Here is a 20,821-nt window from a genome sequence, read left to right on the forward strand (position 1 = left end):
AACGAGGAGCACAGGAGCGGTTGAGTTGCGGGAGGAGGAGCCCAACAGGGCGCACTCAAAGCAAATGAGTTTTAATTACGCGCATTAAGTTTGCTTAATACAAGTATTAATTTGGCTGTCGAGATGCATTTTACGAATGACAATTTAATTGCGTTTCAGTTACACATTCAATCATCATTTATTAAATGCCTGTTGTAATTAATACTTCATTTCAGTAATTACTTTTGCCTAAGCAACATCATAAATTATACATCCAATCGATATGAATTATTTAGAGCAAAGACTGCCCGCTTTTTTTTCGATGTGTGTTTCTGTTTGCCTGTTGGACGTGTATGAATAATAAAGAAAGTTTAAATATTTGTAAGCTGCTCTGCTGCTGCTGCGTTCCGGCTCTGGGATTGAGCAGCAGACATAAATAATTACAGAGACTAAACGGTCACTGCAGAGCACTCAGAGCTCAACTCATGAATATGTGTGAGTGAATGCAAATGAATGGGGATTGTGTGAAATGTCGGATGTGAATGCTGGACAGCCAGCAAAAGCAATTCGATTTACAGCATTTCGAATTTGACGAATGTCCGGCAGGATATTAGTTGTTGTTGCTGGAGAGAGAGAGAGGGAGAAAGAGAAGGAGAGAGAGAGCTACATGCCTGTCACTTGGTTAATCAAAGGATTTTACGTCTGACTTAGTTTCATTAGAGCAATTTATCAAATGTCGATGTTATTGTGGCTGCCGCCGCACTTTGTGGCAACTATTTTCCCTTACAGCAAACGAACGTCGTAGCCGTAAATCATTTTCAGTTTGAGTTTGTGTTTGTGTTTGCATCGATTTTTATGGCTAGAATAATGCGGTCTTTCTTCTCAGCGGGACGAACGTTGAACGTTGAATGTTGCACGTTGTTGTTGCTGTCGCTTTTTGTTTCAACATTGAGTTGTTGTCGTTGTTGTTGCTGCGGGTCTTTCGCTGAGGCGAAACGTGCTGAATTTGCTCCATTTCAGTCTGCAAAACTTGCACAACAAGCGCCAGGCGCATCATTAGTTACATTTGCCACCTCTCTCCCTCTCCCTCTCGCTCACTCTCTGCCTCTCAACTCGCGAGCCAGCGAAGCTTGCAACAGCAACGTCTAAATTGAAGTTTAAAATAAAAACTTTGCCGCATAAAGCGTGTTATTTGCGCAGCATTCAAACATGAAGATAGCTAAAGCTGCCACCACACCACAGCATACCACAGCACAGCAAACCTCATCACATCAGAGCAGTCCTCAACCGCCAACCACCCACACTGGAACTGCACATAAACGACTTAGATAAAACCCGAGAACAAAAGACTGTGGCCAGAGACAAGCTCTAAAAAAAATATAATGACAAGCTTATGCATACGAAGGTGGCTTAAACAGTTGTTGTAAAGTGGCAACAGCTAAGCCTGGCAGGTCTTGTTTAAATCTACTTGGGTGAAAATTAATTTTAAAAATCACTAAATTGTATTAGAATACAAAAAAGAAGCATAGACTAATTTGGAGAAAAAAAAAAATAAATTAATGTAAAAATCAAAGAAATAGTAATCACAAAAGTATCTTTCAATGTTTTAAATATTTACGAATATATAAACAATTCAATTTGTTTATTTCTGTTTCTATTGCCTTCGAAGTGTGTACAATTTGCTTGCCTTTGAAATATTGTACTACTGAAGTAAGTCAGACGACAGTGGCTTCTTAAAATATCTTTAATATTTAATCGTTTTGTAGGACATTCAATCTTTTGAAGTCTCTATTAAGTTGACAAAAGTTGTCTAATGAAATCATGTCACATTCTTAAGTGTAAAAGTGTTTATAGTAAACTTTACTTTACTTTTTACTTTATAGTAAAGTTTAGGGTTTCTTTTCAACGAAATACCCAAATTTACATAATTTCAAAGTTCCCATGAGGGTTTCTATTAAGCATTTAATGAATATCTTTTATAGATAGCTGCTTCGTTAGAGTTAAGGTACTCAGCTGTAAAGTTTTCACAGTTTCAATTAAGTTTGGTTTTCATAATACCAATTTTGTCCACTCTTCAGGCAACCCTCGCTTCGGCAGTCTATATGCAAGCCATATTCTGTGTGTGTTTAACGTCTGCGTGTCTGTCTAAAGAAGAGTACGCTCTGCCAAAGGGTTAAGAGTGTGTGTGTGTGTGTGTTGAAAATCAGGTCAATTGTTGGCAGGATACTAAAAAAGTTGTAGCCAGCGCAGAGAACGGAAAAAAGCGGTAACAAGTCGAGCACCGAGACAGAAGGCAGCTCATCGAGTCGAAAGCATTAGAGAGGCATTAGATGATAGCCCCGTTGATAGCCAATTTCGGTCAAAACTTATAGCTGTAATTGAATAATCAAAGTGAAAACTTGAGATTGAAATTTACGCTCACTTATACTATTTTCTTTTCTCTATTTTCTATTCTTGCAGAGAAGTGAAAGGATAACAAGATATACGTAAGGAAGAACAACAGCTAGAACAATGTCTAAGCACGCTGACAACGATAATCTGCGCAATGACATCTATGAGAATCTGCCCTGTCAGGCGATGTACAATGAGTCTGTGCGCAAGATGCAACAACAGCAGCAGCAGCCGCTGCCACATCATCACCAGCCGCATCATCCAAAGTCTACACAAAATCACAACAGCATTAGCAACAACAGCAGCAGCAACATCAACAGCAATCCCAATGGCAACTCCAATTCGATGGGCAACTGCAAGCAACCCAAAGAGATGTTGTACGCGACTCCGTTGCGCAAATCTGATCGATACAAGAGCAGCGAACGCAGCTCGACGCGTCATGTGACAACTGCCCCTTTGCTGGAGGGCGTGGCACAGCAGGACACGAAACTTTCCAATCTGCGAAGCTGCGATTCCAATCGCTTGGCCAGCGCACGTAATGGAAACGCGGTGCAGGTGACTGATTTGGATGCCAACGATGATGATGATCAGCAGTTGCTGCTCGGTTGCGAAGGCGGCGATGGCAATGCTTCAACTAGCGCTTTAGTGGGAGGCTCCAAGTCGAACAATCAACAGGTGATGTCGCTGGGCGCAGGTGGCACGCCCAATAAACAGCTCGAGGATCGACGTATACTTAATTTCTTAAAGGACACAACTCAAGTGCAAAAGAAATTAGAGATCACTGGACGCGATTGTCCCAATGCCAGCTTCTCGAATCTGGCACGTGAGGAGCACTTTGCCAATCTGGTGCAGCAAAACTTTGCGCTAGAATTGACGCATGCTAATGGCGGAGGGGGAGGTGGAGGATCGGCGCCTGAGGAGGATGGCTTGGAGCTGGACAAACAGCAGCCAGCTCAGGAAACCGCTGACAATCTGGAATCGCTGATGCAGCGCAAGCATTCACCGGATAAGGAAGTCAATGGCATCTCCCAGCACTTGGAGCACACCAATCATCGCATTGTGAGCACCGTTTACATACATCGCGAGTGGGTTCTCAAAAAGATTGCGCTATGCCTGGAGCAGCGCACGGCGGGCAAGAAACCCATGCCAGCTGCCTTGGGTGCTGCCTCAGCGGGTTATGTTTCAGCGCGAGCCAAGGCGGCAGCCATCTCCAGCTCCAGCTACAATGGTTGCTTGGTGCTGGGTTCCAATGGCTCTGGGAAGACCTCTATTTGTCAGGCCATCATGAAGGGCAACTCGGGCACCAAGGGCATCTTGAATCGGAAGCTGCTCGCTTGTTATTTGATTGAATCCCAGAATCCCGAGTGTCACAGTCTGTCGCTGTTTATGCGCAAGATTGTGCTGCAGTTGCTCAGCCATGCGTCGTTGATCAGTCGCGAGGATAGTCAGCGCATTATCGACGAAGGTTTCTCGTTTCTGCGTGAGGAAGCTGCGCAGCAAGAGTCCAAGTTAGATGAGGCCATGAACAACATAACGCTCAGCGAGAACGCCGAGGAGCTGCTGATTGAGGAGCTGAAACGTGGAGCCAGCGAATGTGACACCAAAGAGCTGGATAACTTTCAAATGCGACGCACTTCGACGGCTCAAAAGTCGAGCCTGAAGCGTCAACAATCGGAGCCAGCGCCAGCTGGTGAGCAGCTCACAGAGTTGGATGAAAAGACGGGTAGCAATAGCTATGGCACGCATCCGCCCAAGCGTGGAGCGGCTGCAGTGCAGCAGCAGGAATGCGGCGAGCAGGACAAGGACACAGGCAGCGAAAAGGAGCAGAAGTTGCTGCAAGAACAGAAAGACAAGGAGAAAGATAAGGACAAGGAGGCGCCCAAGAGCAGCCCGGTAAAGAGCAAGTCCAAAATACCAGTGAAGCGTGGACGCAATGGCAGCGGCGTCTCTTCGCCAGCCAAGGCTATAGCCACAGCAGCATCTAACCTAAGCAATGGTCAAGCTATACAGCAAGGCGGCGGCGAGGACATTGCCGAGCTGGTGAGCGAGCAGCTGAAGCATGAGATTGCAGCAGCCATTGAAGATGTCAAGCTGGAGCAGCCCAAAGATGATGAAGACAAACCTGAAGCCGAAAAGGAGACAGAGCAACAGCAGGAGACCACAAAAGAGGAGCCGGAAAAATCAGAGGCAGAGCCGCTCATTGACTTTGAGAGCAGCGTAGAGGCAGCTGAGCAGCCAGCCGAGGACTCAGAGGACAAAAAGGAGTTGACACCAACAGCCGCAGCACCGCCAGTGCCCGGCGACAAACCACGCGTGACAAACAGCACCAACACCTTGCCACCGCCGCTGCCCAAGACGAAAAGTTGTCGCACGATCATAGCCGATGGCTACTACGAGCTGTTGATGTCCAATCCGGAGATACTCGAGTGTCTCAGCGTCGACAGCATTGAGAAGAATCCCGATGAGTGCTTCAAGAAGGCGCTGCTCTTTCCGCTGCTGGAACTAACGCCACCGAAGACGGCGCTCTTACTGTTGATAGATTCAATTGATGAAAACTACATCAACGACGGCAATTTGATCTCAACGCTGAAAGGTGGACGTGGCACGGTGACCAATCACAAGAGTCGCAACGTAGCCGAGTTGCTGTCGAATCACATTCATCTGTTTCCCAAATGGTTGTTCCTCGTCTGCACCACCAAGAAGCAAACGAAACAGATTACGAAAATGTTTACGGGCTTCAAGAAGATAACTCTGGATGATCTGCGCAAATCGCATGTGGTCAAGGATGTGCAGGAGTATATTATCAACCGTTTGAATACGGACTTTAAGGACAGCATTATGCTGACCAAGGAGATCATTGAGTCACTTCATCAGCTGTACATCAAGTCGAATGGTTGCATTTTGTACCTGGAAAAGGTGTTGCATGGCATTAAGGATAACTTCTTTAGCTTTCGCGAGATCAAGTTGATTCCTTGCACCTTGAATGGATTGTATTTGTACATCTGCCAGAAGTCGTTCAACAAGAAGCAATATATGAAGATCAGGCCGCTGCTCAATGTGCTCTTGGCCTCCTCGGGCTATGTGGACAAGTTGTTTCTCTTCAACTGTTTACGCACACACAACTATACGATCGATTGCCAGGAGTTTGAGAAGCGTTTGCAATTGATGCGCAACATCTTGGCCTACGATGCGAATGCGCAACGTCTGAAGATCTTTCACAATTCTTTCGCTGATTGGTTGGTGGATGTGAAGTTCGCAACCAAGAAGTTCATCTGCGATGTCAACGAGGGACATGTAATGATCTCCATGTACTATTTGCTTGTGGCTGACACTTTGTGTGCGAATACGGTGCGAAGATTCGCCTATCATTTGATCAAGTGTGGAGAGTATTTGACCAATCGACACATTGATTTGGATTTGATTTTAATGCTGCTCGAGTCGCGTCTCAATCTCAGCGATTGCTTCTACACAAATCACTTGAATTGTTGTGCACAGTGTGAACATGACTTCAAGACCGATGTTAACTTTTTGCCCAAAACACGCTCGATGCTCGAACGTTTCTTGGCCAACGAGCTGAGCGAACAGTTTGCGCAGTTCTTGTGCGATTTCTTCAAGCCAAGTCTGCCCACTGACGCCAAGATACTCAAGCTGCTCATCGAGACGGGCATCAACAATGCCGAGGCGCAAACTTCCTGTGAGTCTTCGCTGATGTCGCCCGAGTTGTCGGACAAATCTCAGAACATAGACTTTGAGCTGGCGGATCTGTTGCTATCCAGCGAGAAAAGTTGTCTGCTGGAGACCCAACGCACTGTGAGTCCCTCGGAGCACAGCGAACCGCCCCACGAAAGTCAAGATGAAAATGCCTCGAGCACGTTGCATCAACTTTCCGATTCGCATCACATTGAGCTGCACAAAGGCAAGGCTTTGATACACATTCTGGCCAATGATGGCAATCATCAGCTGTTGGAGCGTGCGCTCAATGCCTGCAAAAGTCCCATTGACCTAGAGATTGAGGACTACAATGGACAAACTGCGCTCAATATTGCCGCAAGGAACGGTCATCTGGAAGTGGTTAAACTGCTGTTGAGCTTCTCGCAACCGTGCAACGATGGCACTGGGCGCATGAAGCGTGTGGATGTGAATCATGCGGATCGCGATGGCTGGACTCCATTGCGTTCCGCCTCCTGGGGTGGACATAGTGAAGTGGTGCGACTGCTGATTGCGCAGCCCGCCTGCAAGATCGATCTGGCCGATAAAGAGGGACGCACTGCGTTGCGTGCCGCCGCCTGGAGTGGTCATGAGGACATACTCAAGCTGCTGATTGAGTCTGGTGCCGATGTAAACTCTGTTGATCGACAGGGTCGCACCTCATTGATTGCCGCCTCGTACATGGGTCACTACGACATTGTGGAAATACTGCTGGAGAATGGCGCCAATGTCAATCATCTGGATCTCGATGGACGTAGTGCTTTATGTGTGGCAGCCTTGTGCGGTTCTTCGGGGTACAGCAAAGTGATCTCCACGCTGCTGGATCATGGCGCCAACACCGATCAGTTGGACAATGATGGCATGTCGCCTCTGCTCGTCAGCTCCTTCGAAGGCAACGCTGAGGTCTGTGAACTGCTGCTGGAGAATGCCGCAGATCCCGATCTCGCTGACTTTATGGGACGCACCCCGCTGTGGGCTGCTTGCACTGCGGGACATGCCACAGTGGTGCGTCTGCTGTTGTTCTGGGGCTGTGGCATCGATTGCATGGACTCCGAGGGACGCACAGTCCTCAGTATTGGCGCTGCGCAGGGCAATGTGGAGACAGTGCGTCAGCTTCTAGATCGTGGACTGGATGAGACGCATCGCGACAATGCTGGATGGACACCGTTGCACTATGCTGCCTTCGAGGGCTTCCATGAGGTGTGTCTGCAACTGCTCGAGTCGGGCGCCAAGATCGATGAGTGCGACAACGAGGGCAAGACGGCGCTGCACTTGGCCGCTCAAGAGGGACGCTTGCGTTGTGTGCAGACACTGCTTGATATCCACTCGAGCTTTGTGGATCAGAAGGCGCACGATGGCAAGACAGCCTTCCGTTTGGCCTGCCTCGAGGGTCACATGGAAACGGTCGAGTTCTTGTTGAAGTTCTGCTGCGATGTCAACTCCAAGGATGCCGACTCACGAACCACACTCTACATTTTGGCGCTGGAGAATAAGCTGGACATTGTCAAGTACCTGCTGGACATGACCAATGTGGATGTCAACATACCCGACAGCGAGGGACGCACGGCGTTGCATGTAGCCGCTTGGCAGGGACACGCGGACATGGTCAAAACGCTGATTGAGGCAGGTGCCGATGTCAACTCAATGGATCTGGAGGCACGCACACCGCTGCATTCGTGCGCCTGGCAGGGTAATCATGATGTCATGAACATTCTTTTGTACTTTGGTGCTCTGGCGGATCATGCCTGCAAACAGGGCGCCACAGCGTTGGGCATTTCGGCGCAGGAGGGACACGAGAAGTGTGTGATTGCGTTGCTGCAGTTTGGCGCCAATCCCTACAAGTCGGATCATTGTGGACGCACGCCCATTAAGCTGGCGGCCAAATCCAGTCGCAACAGCATACTCAAGATCTTTGAGAGCTATACCAAAAGTAAGACAACAACTCGACGACGCAGCCTTTTGCTTTGTTACTAAATTATCCTACTCCCTACTTTCCCTTTTAGATGAAGCTAGCAATAATCCCAACAATGATGCGAAATTCCATGCCAGCATGCTGCGCTCTCCCGACCAGCCGCCTGCATTGCCCCTGCACCAAAATCTTGCCCCATATCCGGCGCACGCTTCTGCTTCCTCGGTGTGCTCGGCAGCCACAACGGCCACGGTGCACAATGGCAGCAATCTGCAGGTGCTGAACGCCTCCAGTTCCACGCACAGCTCAAACAACTTCTATCAGAACACCATGCAATCAGATACGAGCAGCTTGCACAAGCGCAAGAGCGTCATCTCTAGTCAATCCACGGGCAGCAGCAACGATGTAAGTACTTTAACAAATTTTATTTAATTTTGAACGTTTACTTATATTGAATCCTTCTTTCCTTTCACAGCAAGCGCCGCTCACTTTCACGCAGCAGCTGCAGCGTCAGAGCAAGCTGAGCTCACGCAACAATCTGATGGTCAACTCGAAGCATGCCTCGGGCTCTGGCACTGCGTCGGGATCACACAAGGCCAGCAGCAATGGTCAACGTCACTCGCAGGTGCTGCCCGATCTCAGCGAGCATCAGCTAGGTAAGTTAGCTATACTCTAAAGTCATAAACATTTTAACTTAATTCCCTTTCTCCTACTGCAGCAAGTAATATGACAAATGAGGCGGATCTGTATGACATGGAGTGCATGTCGCCGTTGTATGCCACACCGCCGCATTCGCCTAGCAGCGAGTTGAGCTCGCCTGGCCAATTGCCAGCACTAAATGCCTTTGTGGATGACGACAGAGCTGGTCCTAGCAACGGCGGTTCAAAGTCCGCCTTGCCCGATAATCATTTTGCGCGTGACACGCACATGCGCATTATTTTGGGCAACCTTAAAGAGAATCAACCCAGTTCGTCTAGGTAAGAAGTTGATAATTTGTACAACATTTCGAAATGTTTAACACTTAATATACTATTTGCAGCAAGAGCAAGCGCAGTGGCGTCTCTAGCAATCCGGCAATGAGGCTTATTCGCAGTCGCTTCGATTCGGCAGCTCAGCTGATCAGACGCACCAACAACATGCTCTCATCCAGCAGCAATCAGGGCTCATCCAGCATTGGCGTCAAATCAGGCACCTTCCAGTGGCGCAAGGAGAGTCAGATGTAAACAAAGACACAACCATAGACACCCATTTACACACACTCAAACACACGACACACTTGCATACTCAATTATAGTAGTAGCTTGTATTTTTGACCTTATTATTGAGTTCTTATATACTTTATGGGAAAAAGTATTTGTTTTTTGTGATAGTTTCAATTTTAGTATACACACTTTTTTATTATGTATTCTTAATTTCAAATAACTAAAATACATCTAGACCTATTGCAAAAAAGAAAAGAAACAAAACACAACTTGTAGTTTAAGGCACGCGCAAAAAGTATTAACGATTATTATATAAAGATATTTCATTACATTTTTGGCATGCAAAATCAATCGTAGTCAAGTCATTAAACAAAAGTAGCATCGAAATTTCAAATGATACTAGAAAACTTAAAAGAACAACCAACAAAAATCAAAGACGAATAACGAATACACAATACACTTAGTACACAAGTTTGTTTTGTAATTTATTAATGGCATATGTTAAGCTTAACAATGAAATTCTAATATGTAACGAGTACTTTAATTAGGCAGTTTTTAGTAGGAGAGAAATCAATAAGCGCCATACTAAGCAACACATTAAGCATTATACTTACTCTACAAAATGGCTGAATAATATTATTTATTTAATACGATTATCTAGCATGTTAGTTTCAGCATAGACAACTAAACTAAATGAGTACGTAAAGCGATTCTAATGCGGATTATGTCAATTTTTCAAAAATGCAGCTTCGTAATTTACCACAAAGTTTTCATTGCGTTGTGTTGCATCATCTTAATCATCATCTCTTAATGCGACCCGTTCCTGTTCCTAAACTATGTCATTCTAATTTGTCAACAATCCCCTTTTATTAATACTGACACTCTCATAACGCAAGTCTCAGATGGAATATTTTCTGAAACTCTACTCTCACTGCAAAGCAGCAAAACACACAGAGAACACATTGAAACATTAAACATAAAACATTAACACAGGCATAGACAACCATACAACGTACTTGGCTAAATCCAAAAAAAATTTACAACTTTAACAGCGAAATGTTGATTCAAAATGAAACATTAAAACGTAATTAATTGTTAAAAATATACATAAATATATATATGAATATATTTATTTCACAAAAGAAAAAGAAAATCGCATATTTACAAGTTAACAAACAAATCAGAGTTATTCAAAGATACATATTAAACATTATAGATAACCGATAACAACAAAAACAATACACTGAATTACACGAATTGCATGAGAAAGCAACGGGGTCGAATGAAACCAAAGATAAACATTTAAATTTGGAAGTAATATACATACAATACAGATCTATACACAAGATTACCTATAAATTATATAAATGTATTTATACAAAGTAGTGTTGTAGTTTGCATAAGCGATTGCATTGAAGTTTAATTAATAACTATGGATTATTATTGACGAAATTGGATACAGGAACATTTACAGAAATTCTGAGTGTGTTTAATTTACATTTTGCGCAACAACAAAACGACAAAACGAACGCATATACATACAAAAAAAAACATAAATATAACTATGAATCTGAATCTGAATAAAGTGTATATTCATAAATAAACTGCAAGTCTTTCTTTTCTTTGTATGTGTAAGGTCGGTCTCGAAAAATCTCGACGAGTTTCTTGAGAAACTCTCACTTGAAGCAAGTAAAATACCAGGCGAACATAATTGAATAGCAAGTGGATTCACCGCAAAAGCAAGAGCGAAACAGCTTAGAACACTATGATCCTCTCTGAGAGTGCGCTGAGCGCTACCAAAAAAAGTGTTGCCTATCACCTAGGCGCAAAATTTCTAAGTGACTTTCTGTACTTCTGCTTGCTGCTGATTTATGTTCGCCTGGTATTTCAGCTGCTGGTTGGGTACTTTTTGGCCGTTCACAGCGACTTCCAGCGACCAACAACAACAACATCAGTAATCATAGCACCTATTAGAACATGTAAGTAGAACATGAAGTTCGACGGATTATATGGGCGTGGCAGCGGGCGTTATATTCAAATTCAATACTTACCTTAATTACCACTTCCGATCGATATTAATTGATTTAAAGTGACCAAATAAAACAGCTATAATTTAAATTGTATATTTAATTGAATATTGATATTTGCAAAAACAAAACGAACAAATACAAATATTTACATACAAAAACATAAATATAACTATGAATATTTATATAATTTCTAGTCGGGGAATGCTCTTATTTATTATTATCTACGAGTATCTTTGGATTCGCAACTCGGAATACATTGGGCACCATACCAGCCAGCGTTGTGAACAGCTCCTCGGATATATCATGTGGCAGCAACAATTGCAAGGTGCTGTAATTGAAAAAAGAGAAAGTTAGGAAGGGATCAACCTTTAAGATTTATACGCTATAGCTTACCTTAACTCTGCTCCGCCCCAGGAGGCAGATTCTATCATGAAACCCTTGGCGCACTTGAAGACAAGCTCGGCTCGTCGAATGCACCACTGCACCGTCATGTCCTCGCTCATCTCGTGACGCAATAGAGCCGGAATGGTTAAAGTTGTAATATCGTGACGACTGGCAGTCTTTAAAATATTTCGCAATCCCAAAATCACTGGATGCCGTGAATTAATTTCACTAGGACTGTTGATGGGCTCATCGGATATCAAATGAAATATGACATGAGACTGCGAGAGATTCGAGTGCTTGGTGATGAAGAAATCGCCAGTTTTCAATTTGGGCACCGACTGTTTAGCTGGCGAAGAATTGGCGCTGCCTTCGCCACTGTTGCCGCTGCCATTGCTGCGCGTGCTGCTTGTGTCGCTTGAGTTCAAGGCACGTATCTGCTTCTCAATCTTCTCCAGCTGCACATCCATCTGATCGAAATGAAACTCTGTCGATCTGTTGGCATTCTTGATAATGCTTTTGTTGGCCTGGGCCTGTATCGAGGGCGTCAACACTACGACACCGCAGAGCGAACTCGAATAGAGTCCCAATGCCATGTTCAAGCCATTCAAGCTCTCCTCCGCATGCAGTGGACTGCACAGATCCGTCACATTGGCACTGAGTATACGTATGTTGTGCATGTGCTTCAGCTGCGAGCCCAAATGTATGGTGAAGCTCTCTTCCATCGATGGCTGCTGTGACACAAACATGGAGGATCGATTGCCCAATGGCGTCGACACCGGCGACACTTGGAACATCTGACTCACTTGACTAGTGATCCAATTGCGGTACTCATTTTTCTGATGACCCATCATCGCTTCCAGCTCGGATTCGTAACGTTTGCGTACAAAATTCTGTGTTGTATATTGCTGTGCCAACAGATTGTTGATGTCCTCCGAAGTTGTTGTAATGTCCAGTTGATTGATCTGGCTGTCCATTTCCTGCTGCTGCGAATTGTTCAACGATTCCACTTCATTATCCATCAGTTCGGTCATGTCGGCAATAACTTTGGCATAGCCACGTTCCCTTTTCAAAATGTCCTCCAGGGATGTGGAGTGTACCAAACGATGGAAACTCTGGGCAAAGATATCCTCATCACTGGGGCCAACACGATCGGCAAACTGGAGCAACTCTTCCTTATACAAACGTTCGGTGTTACGCACTATCGCTTCCAAGTCGAGCTCTTCATTGGCTGCTTGGTTGATTAATTTCTCCGCATAGTCATCGAGAAACTTTTGATGTTCAATGTCTATAAACGCTTGCAGCTTTTTCTCCAAATCTATTTGAGGGGCGTAAATTGTTCATAGTGATACAACTCTTTTCTTGCTAACTGCTAGAACTTACTGACGTCTTCGTCTAAATATCGCATCATTGGATCCATTTGGGCCAAGAGCTGAGTAACCAACTCCTCCAGGCTTTCATCCTCAAAGGGGAATTTGACATCCAGTTTAGCTTCACAATCTTTGCCGGCGTGATCCTTATAAGCATACACAAAATTTACAGTGCGAGTGGTCTCCATTGTGGCCAATCAACCACCCACAATGCTTTTACAACGATATTATTTAACTTTTAACAACACAATTATAAAAACAATATTTATATTCGTTTAATTAGCAAAAAAGTTCACATGAACCTGCAATCCACATCTATTGTTTACTAGTTCCGTGATTGAGCAAAGCGAACTGACTCAATTTAACATGAGTGAGCAACTCTGTTAAGCCCGAGTTAACATAGCACTCAGCTGTTCATACAGCCAGGGATGGAACAACATCGGTTAGCCGTTAGAAATTGTTTTTCCGAAAGTTTAACAAAAACATTGATCAATTGCATGCTCACTTTTTTCATCAATTTTCTTCCAAAATTACCAGGACAATCATGGCAAATTATAGAAATTAACCTGAAATATTTTGGCAAGAGTGTACACACTGTTTGCCACCCCAAAAAAGACGTTTCAAAAATTCAAAACACGGTAAATATTTCATTGAATCAGTTGTTTATTTTAATACGCATTCAAAAATAAATCAAATAAAAATATTAAAGAAATAAATCATTGCATTTGTGAGCTGTCATCATTAACGAAGCGAGTAACCACCTGAAAATTGCAACACTTGGCTGTTTTTGTTATCCAGCTGCGAGACTTACCCATAATATATTGATAACTCAAAAGGGGTCCAATTCTGCAGGGAAGACAAGTGATCAGCGGCGCTGACCCAATTGCAAGAGTGGAGAGGAGAGTGTGTAGCACATTGTCCGTTTTGTGGCTGAGTGTAGCTTGGCGACCGTCTTTTCAGCGCTTTGCATTACTTTGTTCAGCCAACTTGGAACAAAAATGACATACATTCGAAATGATAGACATTAGTAAACGGTGTGTGCATTCCGAAATGATTAACCATTTTTTTGTTGTTTTTGGTTAAATGAAAATTGAAATGAAAAATAAAATCAAAATGATGAATAAAGGTGCCCGCCCATAACAACCGCTACCGCATTATATGGAACACACAATTGAATTGGCTTTCTGATTCTACTCGCTTACTTGCCTTTCCAACAACTTACATATTTTTTAATCATAATCATGCTGGCGTCTGCACTGTGCTCATTTTGCTTGCTCTCCTGCGTCTTTTTGTTGCCTGTACTAAACAAATACAAGGACTTAAGCTAAAGAAAAGTACTAGAAATAAAATACAAGACTACGCTTGAGCTAAACGTTTTTTGTTTTGGATTGGTTTTTAGTTTCTTTTTTTTTGCTTTTTCTTTTTGTCAATTTTACATAAATTCATTTGCTGTTATGTATTTTTAATCTTTCTTTGCTACATCATCATTTAAATGTAAATTTCGTTAACATATTTAAAAATCCTTAATTGCGCTGAACCTCATAATACAACTCTGCTTGTACAAAACTGCTACAAGGTAATGGATTGGTTATTACAATTAAGTTTTGTTCATTTTGGTTATAACTAAACACACATTGGGGGGAGATATTTAAGTTCAATGTTGTCGTCATTTTGTCTCTTACAAAAAATGAGCGTCAGAAGCTCCTCTCATCCTTTTCTTATTTATTTATCCTCGGTTAGCATGGACCTGCTATGATATATTATAAATATATATATATATGTATGTATATTTAATGCTAAGGCAGCAACGCGGCTCTTGAGAAATGAACGCGCGCTCTCTGCTCTACTCGTCGTTTAAAAAATGTAAGAGAACTTAAGCCTAGTGAAAAAGTAGTAATACATTTTTGATAAATAGATTTGTGTAAATTTTTGCACTGATTATCAGAAATTATGAACGGCAAACAATGTTTGTTGCTGCCACCATGAAGTTTTTCTTTCTTTTTGTATATATAAATATTACTAATATTACGGTTTACTAAAGAAATTGGTTTGTTAAGCAATTGTGGCTGAAAGGATACACAAAATGTAACTGGATTTGATGATATTTCTTCTTTGTATGATTGCTTGTTTCTTTTCATAGTTTTTTTCTTTTAGCTTTATCTTAATTAGCTCAACGACTTGACAATCAATCTTCTATTTTACAATGTTGCTTTTACTTATTTTGTGGGTTTACTATATAAAATGTTTGTTGAATATATGTGTTGTAGTAGTAGATATATAAATATTATAATGCTATTGAATATTGAATTGTTTTCGACGTTCGACGCACGAATCGGGACGTGGCGTCGTGTGTGTTGTAGGTAGGTAGTATTATGTATTTAATCATAAGTATAATTATCGTAACTGTGCAAATTACTCTCAATCTCAATCGAATGAATCCTGGCCAGCTGCTGCTGTGTACGTGTACTGCTGATTGATGCGTATGTGTGAGGTTCGCTCTTTCGATGCTGCTGCTGTGCTTTTACTTCTCGTTTTTCTCTGTTTTCTGTTTAAATCTTTGCTGCTGCTGCTGCTGTGACACACACTCACACATACACACTGCTCTGCTCTCTGTACTTGTACTGACTCTTTTTCGACTGAACCAATTCTCCTTACGACTCTGCACTGCACCTGTTCCTGATATTTTTATCTTCTGTCATGATTTTGGTATTGTGGTAGGTAGTTGATTCTCGGAAAACTTCTTTTTTTTGTTTGTTTTTTTTTAGGTAGAATATGAGTTGTTGCTCATATCATTGAATTGCGTATGGTTATGGTTTACTTGACTTTGACTTTTGGGCACATACTGAGCCACTGCTAATTTACCACCTATAAAAATGTCGATAAATGAGAAACGTTATTTAAATCATTTGTTGTAATGCATTCCAAGAAACAGTACTTAAATTGGTTTTTCACTAAATACTTTTTATACAACAAAAGATAAACTATAAATACAGATATATAACTTAAAAGCAATTATTAGTTTCGAAAAAAAGGTTCCAAACAACACAAAAATTGCATTATTCAAAATTTGTAATTTGAATATGTTTAAGGTTCTAAAAAGATGCTGTTAGAAGCTACCAGGAAAATACCGATAAGATAATACGAGTTCCATATATATATAAATATAGATATAATATTTTGCAATTATATTATATTAAAACGCAAGAAGCCTACTCAAAATGTTTTTATAAAAGAAAAAAAACCAAACAATATGGAAAGGTTGGTTGCTTGGTCACTGATTAAAAATTGGTAAACTTTTGATTTTTGTTAGGGTCCTTAACTAGTTTTATAGCTATGCTCACCTCGTTCGGGGGGCCTTTTCAATATCTGCGATTGTTGCCGCCACCGTTATTGAAGCCCTGATTGTTTCCACCATAATTGCCTTGGTTTCCACCTCCTTAAAAAAAAAAGAGAACCCACAAGAACTTTTAGAAAACAGCTGCTCAAAACTAATCCCACGGTCTTAACTAGTCAAACAAATAGTAACGAAACTCTGCGTTACATCATATATGGATTGATTTTAAATACGTTGTCCTAAACATGATTAATCTCACAGTATTTTGGCCATAATGCCAACTTCTAAAACTCCAATAGTTAGACGTCAGGTCAAACTTTTGATGGGAAAATACATAATTGATTTTGTTTTGGTAGATGTTTGTTGCTTACCTGCTTTGTTGCCAAAGTTGCCGCCACCTTGGTAGGGCTGCATGCGATTATTGCTAAAGTTGCCGCCACGTTGTGGACCCCCGCTGTAACCCTGCTGATAGTTGCCAAAGTCATTGCCACCATTATTGCCCCAGTTGCCGTTGCCACCGCCGCCGCCACTGCCAAAGTTACCGCCACCATTGTTGCCCCAATTGTTGTCCCACGGTCCGTTATTGCCGCCCCAGCAGTTGTTGCCGCCACCTCCGTAGCCGCCGCCAAAGTTGCTATTACCCCAATTGTCATTACCGCCGCGATTTCCCCAGTTTCCGCCGTTCTGGTTGCCAAAGTTGCCACCCCCACCCATATTACCGCCCATGTTGCCACCCCGATTGCCGCCACCACCGCGACCTCCCTGACCACGTCCACCACCGCCGCCGCCTCCCATTTCATTCTGCTTAGGCAATGCTTTCTTTACGTCCACCATTTTTCCATTAAGCTGATGCTGTTTTTGCACTGTAACAACAAAAAACAAAGAAAAATAATTAAAGAATTGCCAAAATTTAAAAAATAAATATTAAAAAGTAAATCAAGTGTGCCAAATACTTTTTGATCATTGATGCAAACATCGCAACAATAACTAAAATATAATACTGGCTGGTGATTAATTTTACAGTCATGAAACGCCGCACAGACACATCAAACATTGCTATGCGGAGCTGGGACTGTGAAATGGGAACTATAGTTATTAATGCTTTTGTAACGAGGCTGCGTGTTACACTGAATTAGGATTGATTTATACATTCGCATAACATAGCGTAAGCCGACGCTTTAATTAATCTCACAGCATTCAAAAGGAAACCCGATTCAGGTGTTGATCAAGCCTGTCAGATTGTCAGTACTGTGTTAAAGTTCCAATGATACAAAAATATCTAAAGTAATGATGACTATAGATGTATGAAGTGTGCCAAATACTTTTTGATCATCGATGTATATTACACATAAATAACTAAAATATAATACTGGCCGGTGATTAATTTTACAGTCATGAAACGCCGCACAGACACATCAAACATCGCTATGCGGAGCTGGGACTGTGGAATGAGATTACTATAATTTATGACCGGTTTCTCGTCCTTGACAAAAAAAAAAACATCTCTAAGTTAGCTCGATAACTATCGGAAAGTCTAGGTAGATATGTATCGGCTTGATAATATGAGACAAGTCAGCTGTTGGTCTTATTAAGAAGAAGAAAAGGCATGTGTTTTGTACAGTCTGCATGTATGCTAAGCTAAAAATATGCTACAAAATAACGATCTTTGTTTCTTAATGTAGACTTGATAGCGGTGTATTAAAAAAAGACTATAGTTTGTGACATATTACATAAGTCAAGGTCACTTTTATAATATAACCTACACATATTATTTATAGTGGTGTTAAGTTTCAATTATTGTGAAAGCCGAGTTGTTTTCATTTAAAAAAAAAAATTTTTTCGATCGGCAACTATCGAGAAAACCGCCCCTAATGATTTCAATATAATGCGTTTGTAGCGAGGCTGCGTGTTACACTGAATAGGATGAATATGAACATTCGCATAACATAGCGTAAGCCGACGCTTTAATTGATCTCACAGCATTCGAAAGGAAACCCGATGCAGGTGTTGGACAAGCCTGTCAGATTGTCAGTACTGTGTATCTAATAAAATGACCAAATGTGGCGCATACGTTTTCATCAGTTAGGCAAACGCCACAAAGTGGCAACCTAGTCAACAAAGATATAATATGAGCAGCATTCATCTTACAGTCATGAAACGCCGCACAGACACATCAAACATTGCTATGCGGAGCTGGGACTGTCTACAACCCCATTAAAAATGTTAAATTTTAATTTCAGATTAATGTACTTACACACAACTTTGTCCACGGGATCGTAGTCATCAAATTCGACAAAGGCGAAGCCACGCTTTTTGCCCGTTTCCTTATCCATGACAATGTTAATATCGACAATACTGCCAAAATGTTGGAAATATTCACGCAGACTCTCCTCATCATGGTCGTCCTTCAGTGCGCCAACAAACAGTTTCTTGACCGTTGCGCCCGCATTGGGCGAGTCAATATCTTGGCGTGGCACCGCGCGCTTGGGTTCTACAACACGGCCATCGATCTTGTGGGGACGCGCTTTTTGTGCTTCGTCTACCATGCTCGAATGTGAGTAGGTGATAAAACCGAAGCCGCGAGAGCGCTTTGTGCGCGGGTCCTTCATGACGACTACATCGACAATTTGGCCCCATTTCTCAAAATGCGCTTTTAAATTGTCGTCAGTGGTGCGATAATCCAGACCACCAATGAACAATTTACGCATGTGCTCAGGCTCGGTGATAGAATCCTATGTGCAAAAGCAAGAAATTGACGAAATAATTAACTTTTATATCGATTTTCATTTTTCACAAATTTTCTAACCTAACCTCTACCCCGCTGACGCACATGCAGAAATTACAAAATGGCGGTCAGCAAGGCACGCGTGTACACACACACCGACACACTTGAGGGGTGCTCCCGTGAAAACAGCACTAAAAATGTATTTGCAATTTTAGCATTTTACTTACATCATCGTGCTGGCCATTGGAGTTTCCGTTTTGATCGTTGTGGCCACCCATTTTATATTATTTATTTGTATATATTATTTATTTGTATATATTATTTATTTGTATATATTATTTCTTTTTGTAAAATATTTTAGTTTGTACTCAAACTTTTAGCACAATGCTCTTCACAAATGATACACTTGCTGGCGTTGAAAAGTTAAAAGTGAAAAGTAATGCTATGATGTGTGACCAAGGGAAACGTTTAGGGTTTTTTCTGTTTCGCAGATAGTATGCTGTTCATATAGAGTGTGACCATTAAAGGTCTGGTCTAAGGCTGGTCACATCTTTAATGGATTTTCGATTTTCGTTGATATCGATAACAATTACAACACACAAAAAAGAAGTTCCAGGATGCCGAAAAAGAAAACCGGTCAGCGCAAGAAGGCGGAAAAACAAAAGTTACGCCTGAAGGAGATAAGGACCCGAGAGGCGCCATTGGCAGATCTACCTTGCAATGCGCCGATGGACTGTGACAAGTGCGAAAAGAAGCAAAAGTCGCGTGCATTCTGCTACTTTTGCCAGAGTGTTCAGCGTCTGCCGATTTGTGCGCAATGTGGCAAGATCAAGTGCATGCTGAAGACGGGCGACTGTGTGATCAAGCATCCCGGCGTCTATACCACTGGATTCCCTGGCATGGTCGGTGCCATCTGTGACTTTTGCGAGGCTTGGGTGTGTCACGGTCGCAAGTGCTTGACGACACATGCTTGCACCTGCCCCTTGCAGAATGCTGTCTGCTTGGAGTGTGAGCGCGGTGTTTGGGAGCATGGTGGGCGCATCTTTAAATGCTCCTTTTGCAATGGCTTCCTCTGCGAAGATGATCAGTTCGAGCACCAGGCTTCGTGTCAAGTGTTGGAGTCGGAGAACTACAAGTGTCAGTCGTGCAACCGTTTGGGGCAATATTCGTGCTTGCGTTGCAAGACTTGCTATTGCGAGGATCATGTGCGTCGCAAGGGCTTCAAGTATGATAAGAACAAGGCCATACCGTGCCCCAAGTGTAATTACGAAACGTCCGTAACGAAGGACCTCAGCATGTCGACGCGTTCCCATAAATTTGGACGCCAGCAACAAGGCGGTGCTAGCGACGATGAGGAGGGATATGGCGGATACTATAGTGGATATGGAGCTAGCAGCAGTGGTGCTGGTTATTCGTACGACGACGATGAGAGCTATGGCGATGAGGACGATGACGATGAGAGCGATGATGATGATGACGACGAGGATGAGGAGGAAGAATCGAGCGAGAGTGAAGAAGAAACTGCCAAAGCAGCTGAGAAAAAAGAAGCAAAATAGTCCTTGGAATGCATTTACTAAGTAGTTAAATCTAATTGAGGCTTAGTTAAATAATGCAGGGCCAATTGTGTGTACTTTAGTGGGCATAACACTTTAAATGAATCAATGTAATACAATATTCTTCTCAAATCACAAATTGTATTTTAAAATAGGGTTGGGAATAATTCTTAGTATGCTATTTCAAGGGAACTGGGTGAAAACCATTATGTTTGATAACATGAAGGTATTCAACAGTA

The 20,821-nt window shown here is 42.5% G+C and overlaps 4 protein-coding genes across 6 annotated transcripts in view; 2 read left to right on the forward strand and 2 right to left on the reverse strand.

Annotated features, from left to right (window-relative positions):
- LOC132784518 (uncharacterized) overlaps positions 1–10,513 on the forward strand; it is a 36,028-nt gene extending 25,515 nt beyond the window's left edge. The window contains exons 2-6 of the mRNA XM_060790180.1: positions 2,440–8,008; positions 8,082–8,392; positions 8,463–8,643; positions 8,706–8,964; positions 9,027–10,513. Of these exons, the coding sequence (XP_060646163.1) occupies positions 2,491–8,008; positions 8,082–8,392; positions 8,463–8,643; positions 8,706–8,964; positions 9,027–9,210 (6,453 nt within the window). The 5' untranslated portion in view covers positions 2,440–2,490 and the 3' untranslated portion in view covers positions 9,211–10,513. The remainder of the gene's footprint in view (positions 1–2,439; positions 8,009–8,081; positions 8,393–8,462; positions 8,644–8,705; positions 8,965–9,026) is intronic.
- Positions 10,514–11,317: 804 nt separating this feature from the next.
- Positions 11,318–13,299, reverse strand: LOC132786598 (protein C12orf4 homolog). Its single transcript, XM_060793159.1, has 3 exons — positions 12,984–13,299; positions 11,613–12,918; positions 11,318–11,547 (listed from the first exon to the last, which is right to left on the reverse strand). Exons 1-3 carry the CDS (start codon positions 13,156–13,158, stop codon positions 11,427–11,429), a joined length of 1,602 nt encoding a protein of 533 aa, XP_060649142.1. The 5' UTR covers positions 13,159–13,299; the 3' UTR covers positions 11,318–11,426.
- A 382-nt stretch (positions 13,300–13,681) lies between these two features.
- LOC132784204 (heterogeneous nuclear ribonucleoprotein A1) lies at positions 13,682–19,453 on the reverse strand. 3 transcript variants are annotated; one of them, XM_060789645.1, is made up of 5 exons: positions 19,344–19,453; positions 19,257–19,309; positions 18,559–19,036; positions 16,676–17,167; positions 15,061–15,835 (listed from the first exon to the last, which is right to left on the reverse strand). In XM_060789645.1, the coding sequence occupies exons 2-5, from the start codon at positions 19,305–19,307 to the stop codon at positions 15,732–15,734; spliced, it is 1,125 nt and encodes a 374-aa protein (XP_060645628.1). In that variant the 5' UTR covers positions 19,308–19,309; positions 19,344–19,453; the 3' UTR covers positions 15,061–15,731. The 3 variants fall into 3 exon arrangements, with proteins under 3 accessions (XP_060645630.1, XP_060645628.1, XP_060645629.1); XM_060789646.1 differs by adding an exon at positions 16,312–16,406 and having other exon boundaries at positions 19,257–19,449; XM_060789647.1 differs by lacking the exon at positions 15,061–15,835 and adding an exon at positions 13,682–13,956 and having other exon boundaries at positions 19,257–19,451.
- Positions 19,454–19,598: 145 nt separating this feature from the next.
- Positions 19,599–20,721, forward strand: LOC132784205 (zinc finger protein 330 homolog). Its single transcript, XM_060789648.1, has one exon. The coding sequence runs from the start codon at positions 19,647–19,649 to the stop codon at positions 20,583–20,585; it is 939 nt and encodes a 312-aa protein (XP_060645631.1). The 5' UTR covers positions 19,599–19,646; the 3' UTR covers positions 20,586–20,721.
- Positions 20,722–20,821: the final 100 nt, after the last annotated feature.

The sequence above is a fragment of the Drosophila nasuta genome, chromosome 2R, assembly GCF_023558535.2.
Source record: "Drosophila nasuta strain 15112-1781.00 chromosome 2R, ASM2355853v1, whole genome shotgun sequence".
Classification (NCBI taxonomy): Eukaryota; Metazoa; Arthropoda; class Insecta; order Diptera; family Drosophilidae; genus Drosophila; species Drosophila nasuta.

Coding starts and splice junctions, on each gene's coding strand:
- LOC132786598 (XM_060793159.1), bottom strand. CDS start 13,158: ATGGAGACCACTCGCACTGTAAATTTTGTGTATGCTTATAAGGATCAC. Junction 12,919..12,983: donor ATATTTAGACGAAGACGTCA/GTAAGTTCTAGC, acceptor CCCCTCAAATAG/ATTTGGAGAAAAAGCTGCAA. Junction 11,548..11,612: donor TGGGGCGGAGCAGAGTTAAG/GTAAGCTATAGC, acceptor TTTCAATTACAG/CACCTTGCAATTGTTGCTGC.
- LOC132784205 (XM_060789648.1), top strand. CDS start 19,647: ATGCCGAAAAAGAAAACCGGTCAGCGCAAGAAGGCGGAAAAACAAAAG.
- LOC132784204 (XM_060789645.1), bottom strand. CDS start 19,307: ATGGGTGGCCACAACGATCAAAACGGAAACTCCAATGGCCAGCACGAT. Junction 17,168..18,558: donor TCCCGTGGACAAAGTTGTGT/GTAAGTACATTA, acceptor TTGTTGTTACAG/TGCAAAAACAGCATCAGCTT. Junction 15,836..16,675: donor CAACTTTGGCAACAAAGCAG/GTAAGCAACAAA, acceptor ACATTTTTATAG/GTGGTAAATTAGCAGTGGCT.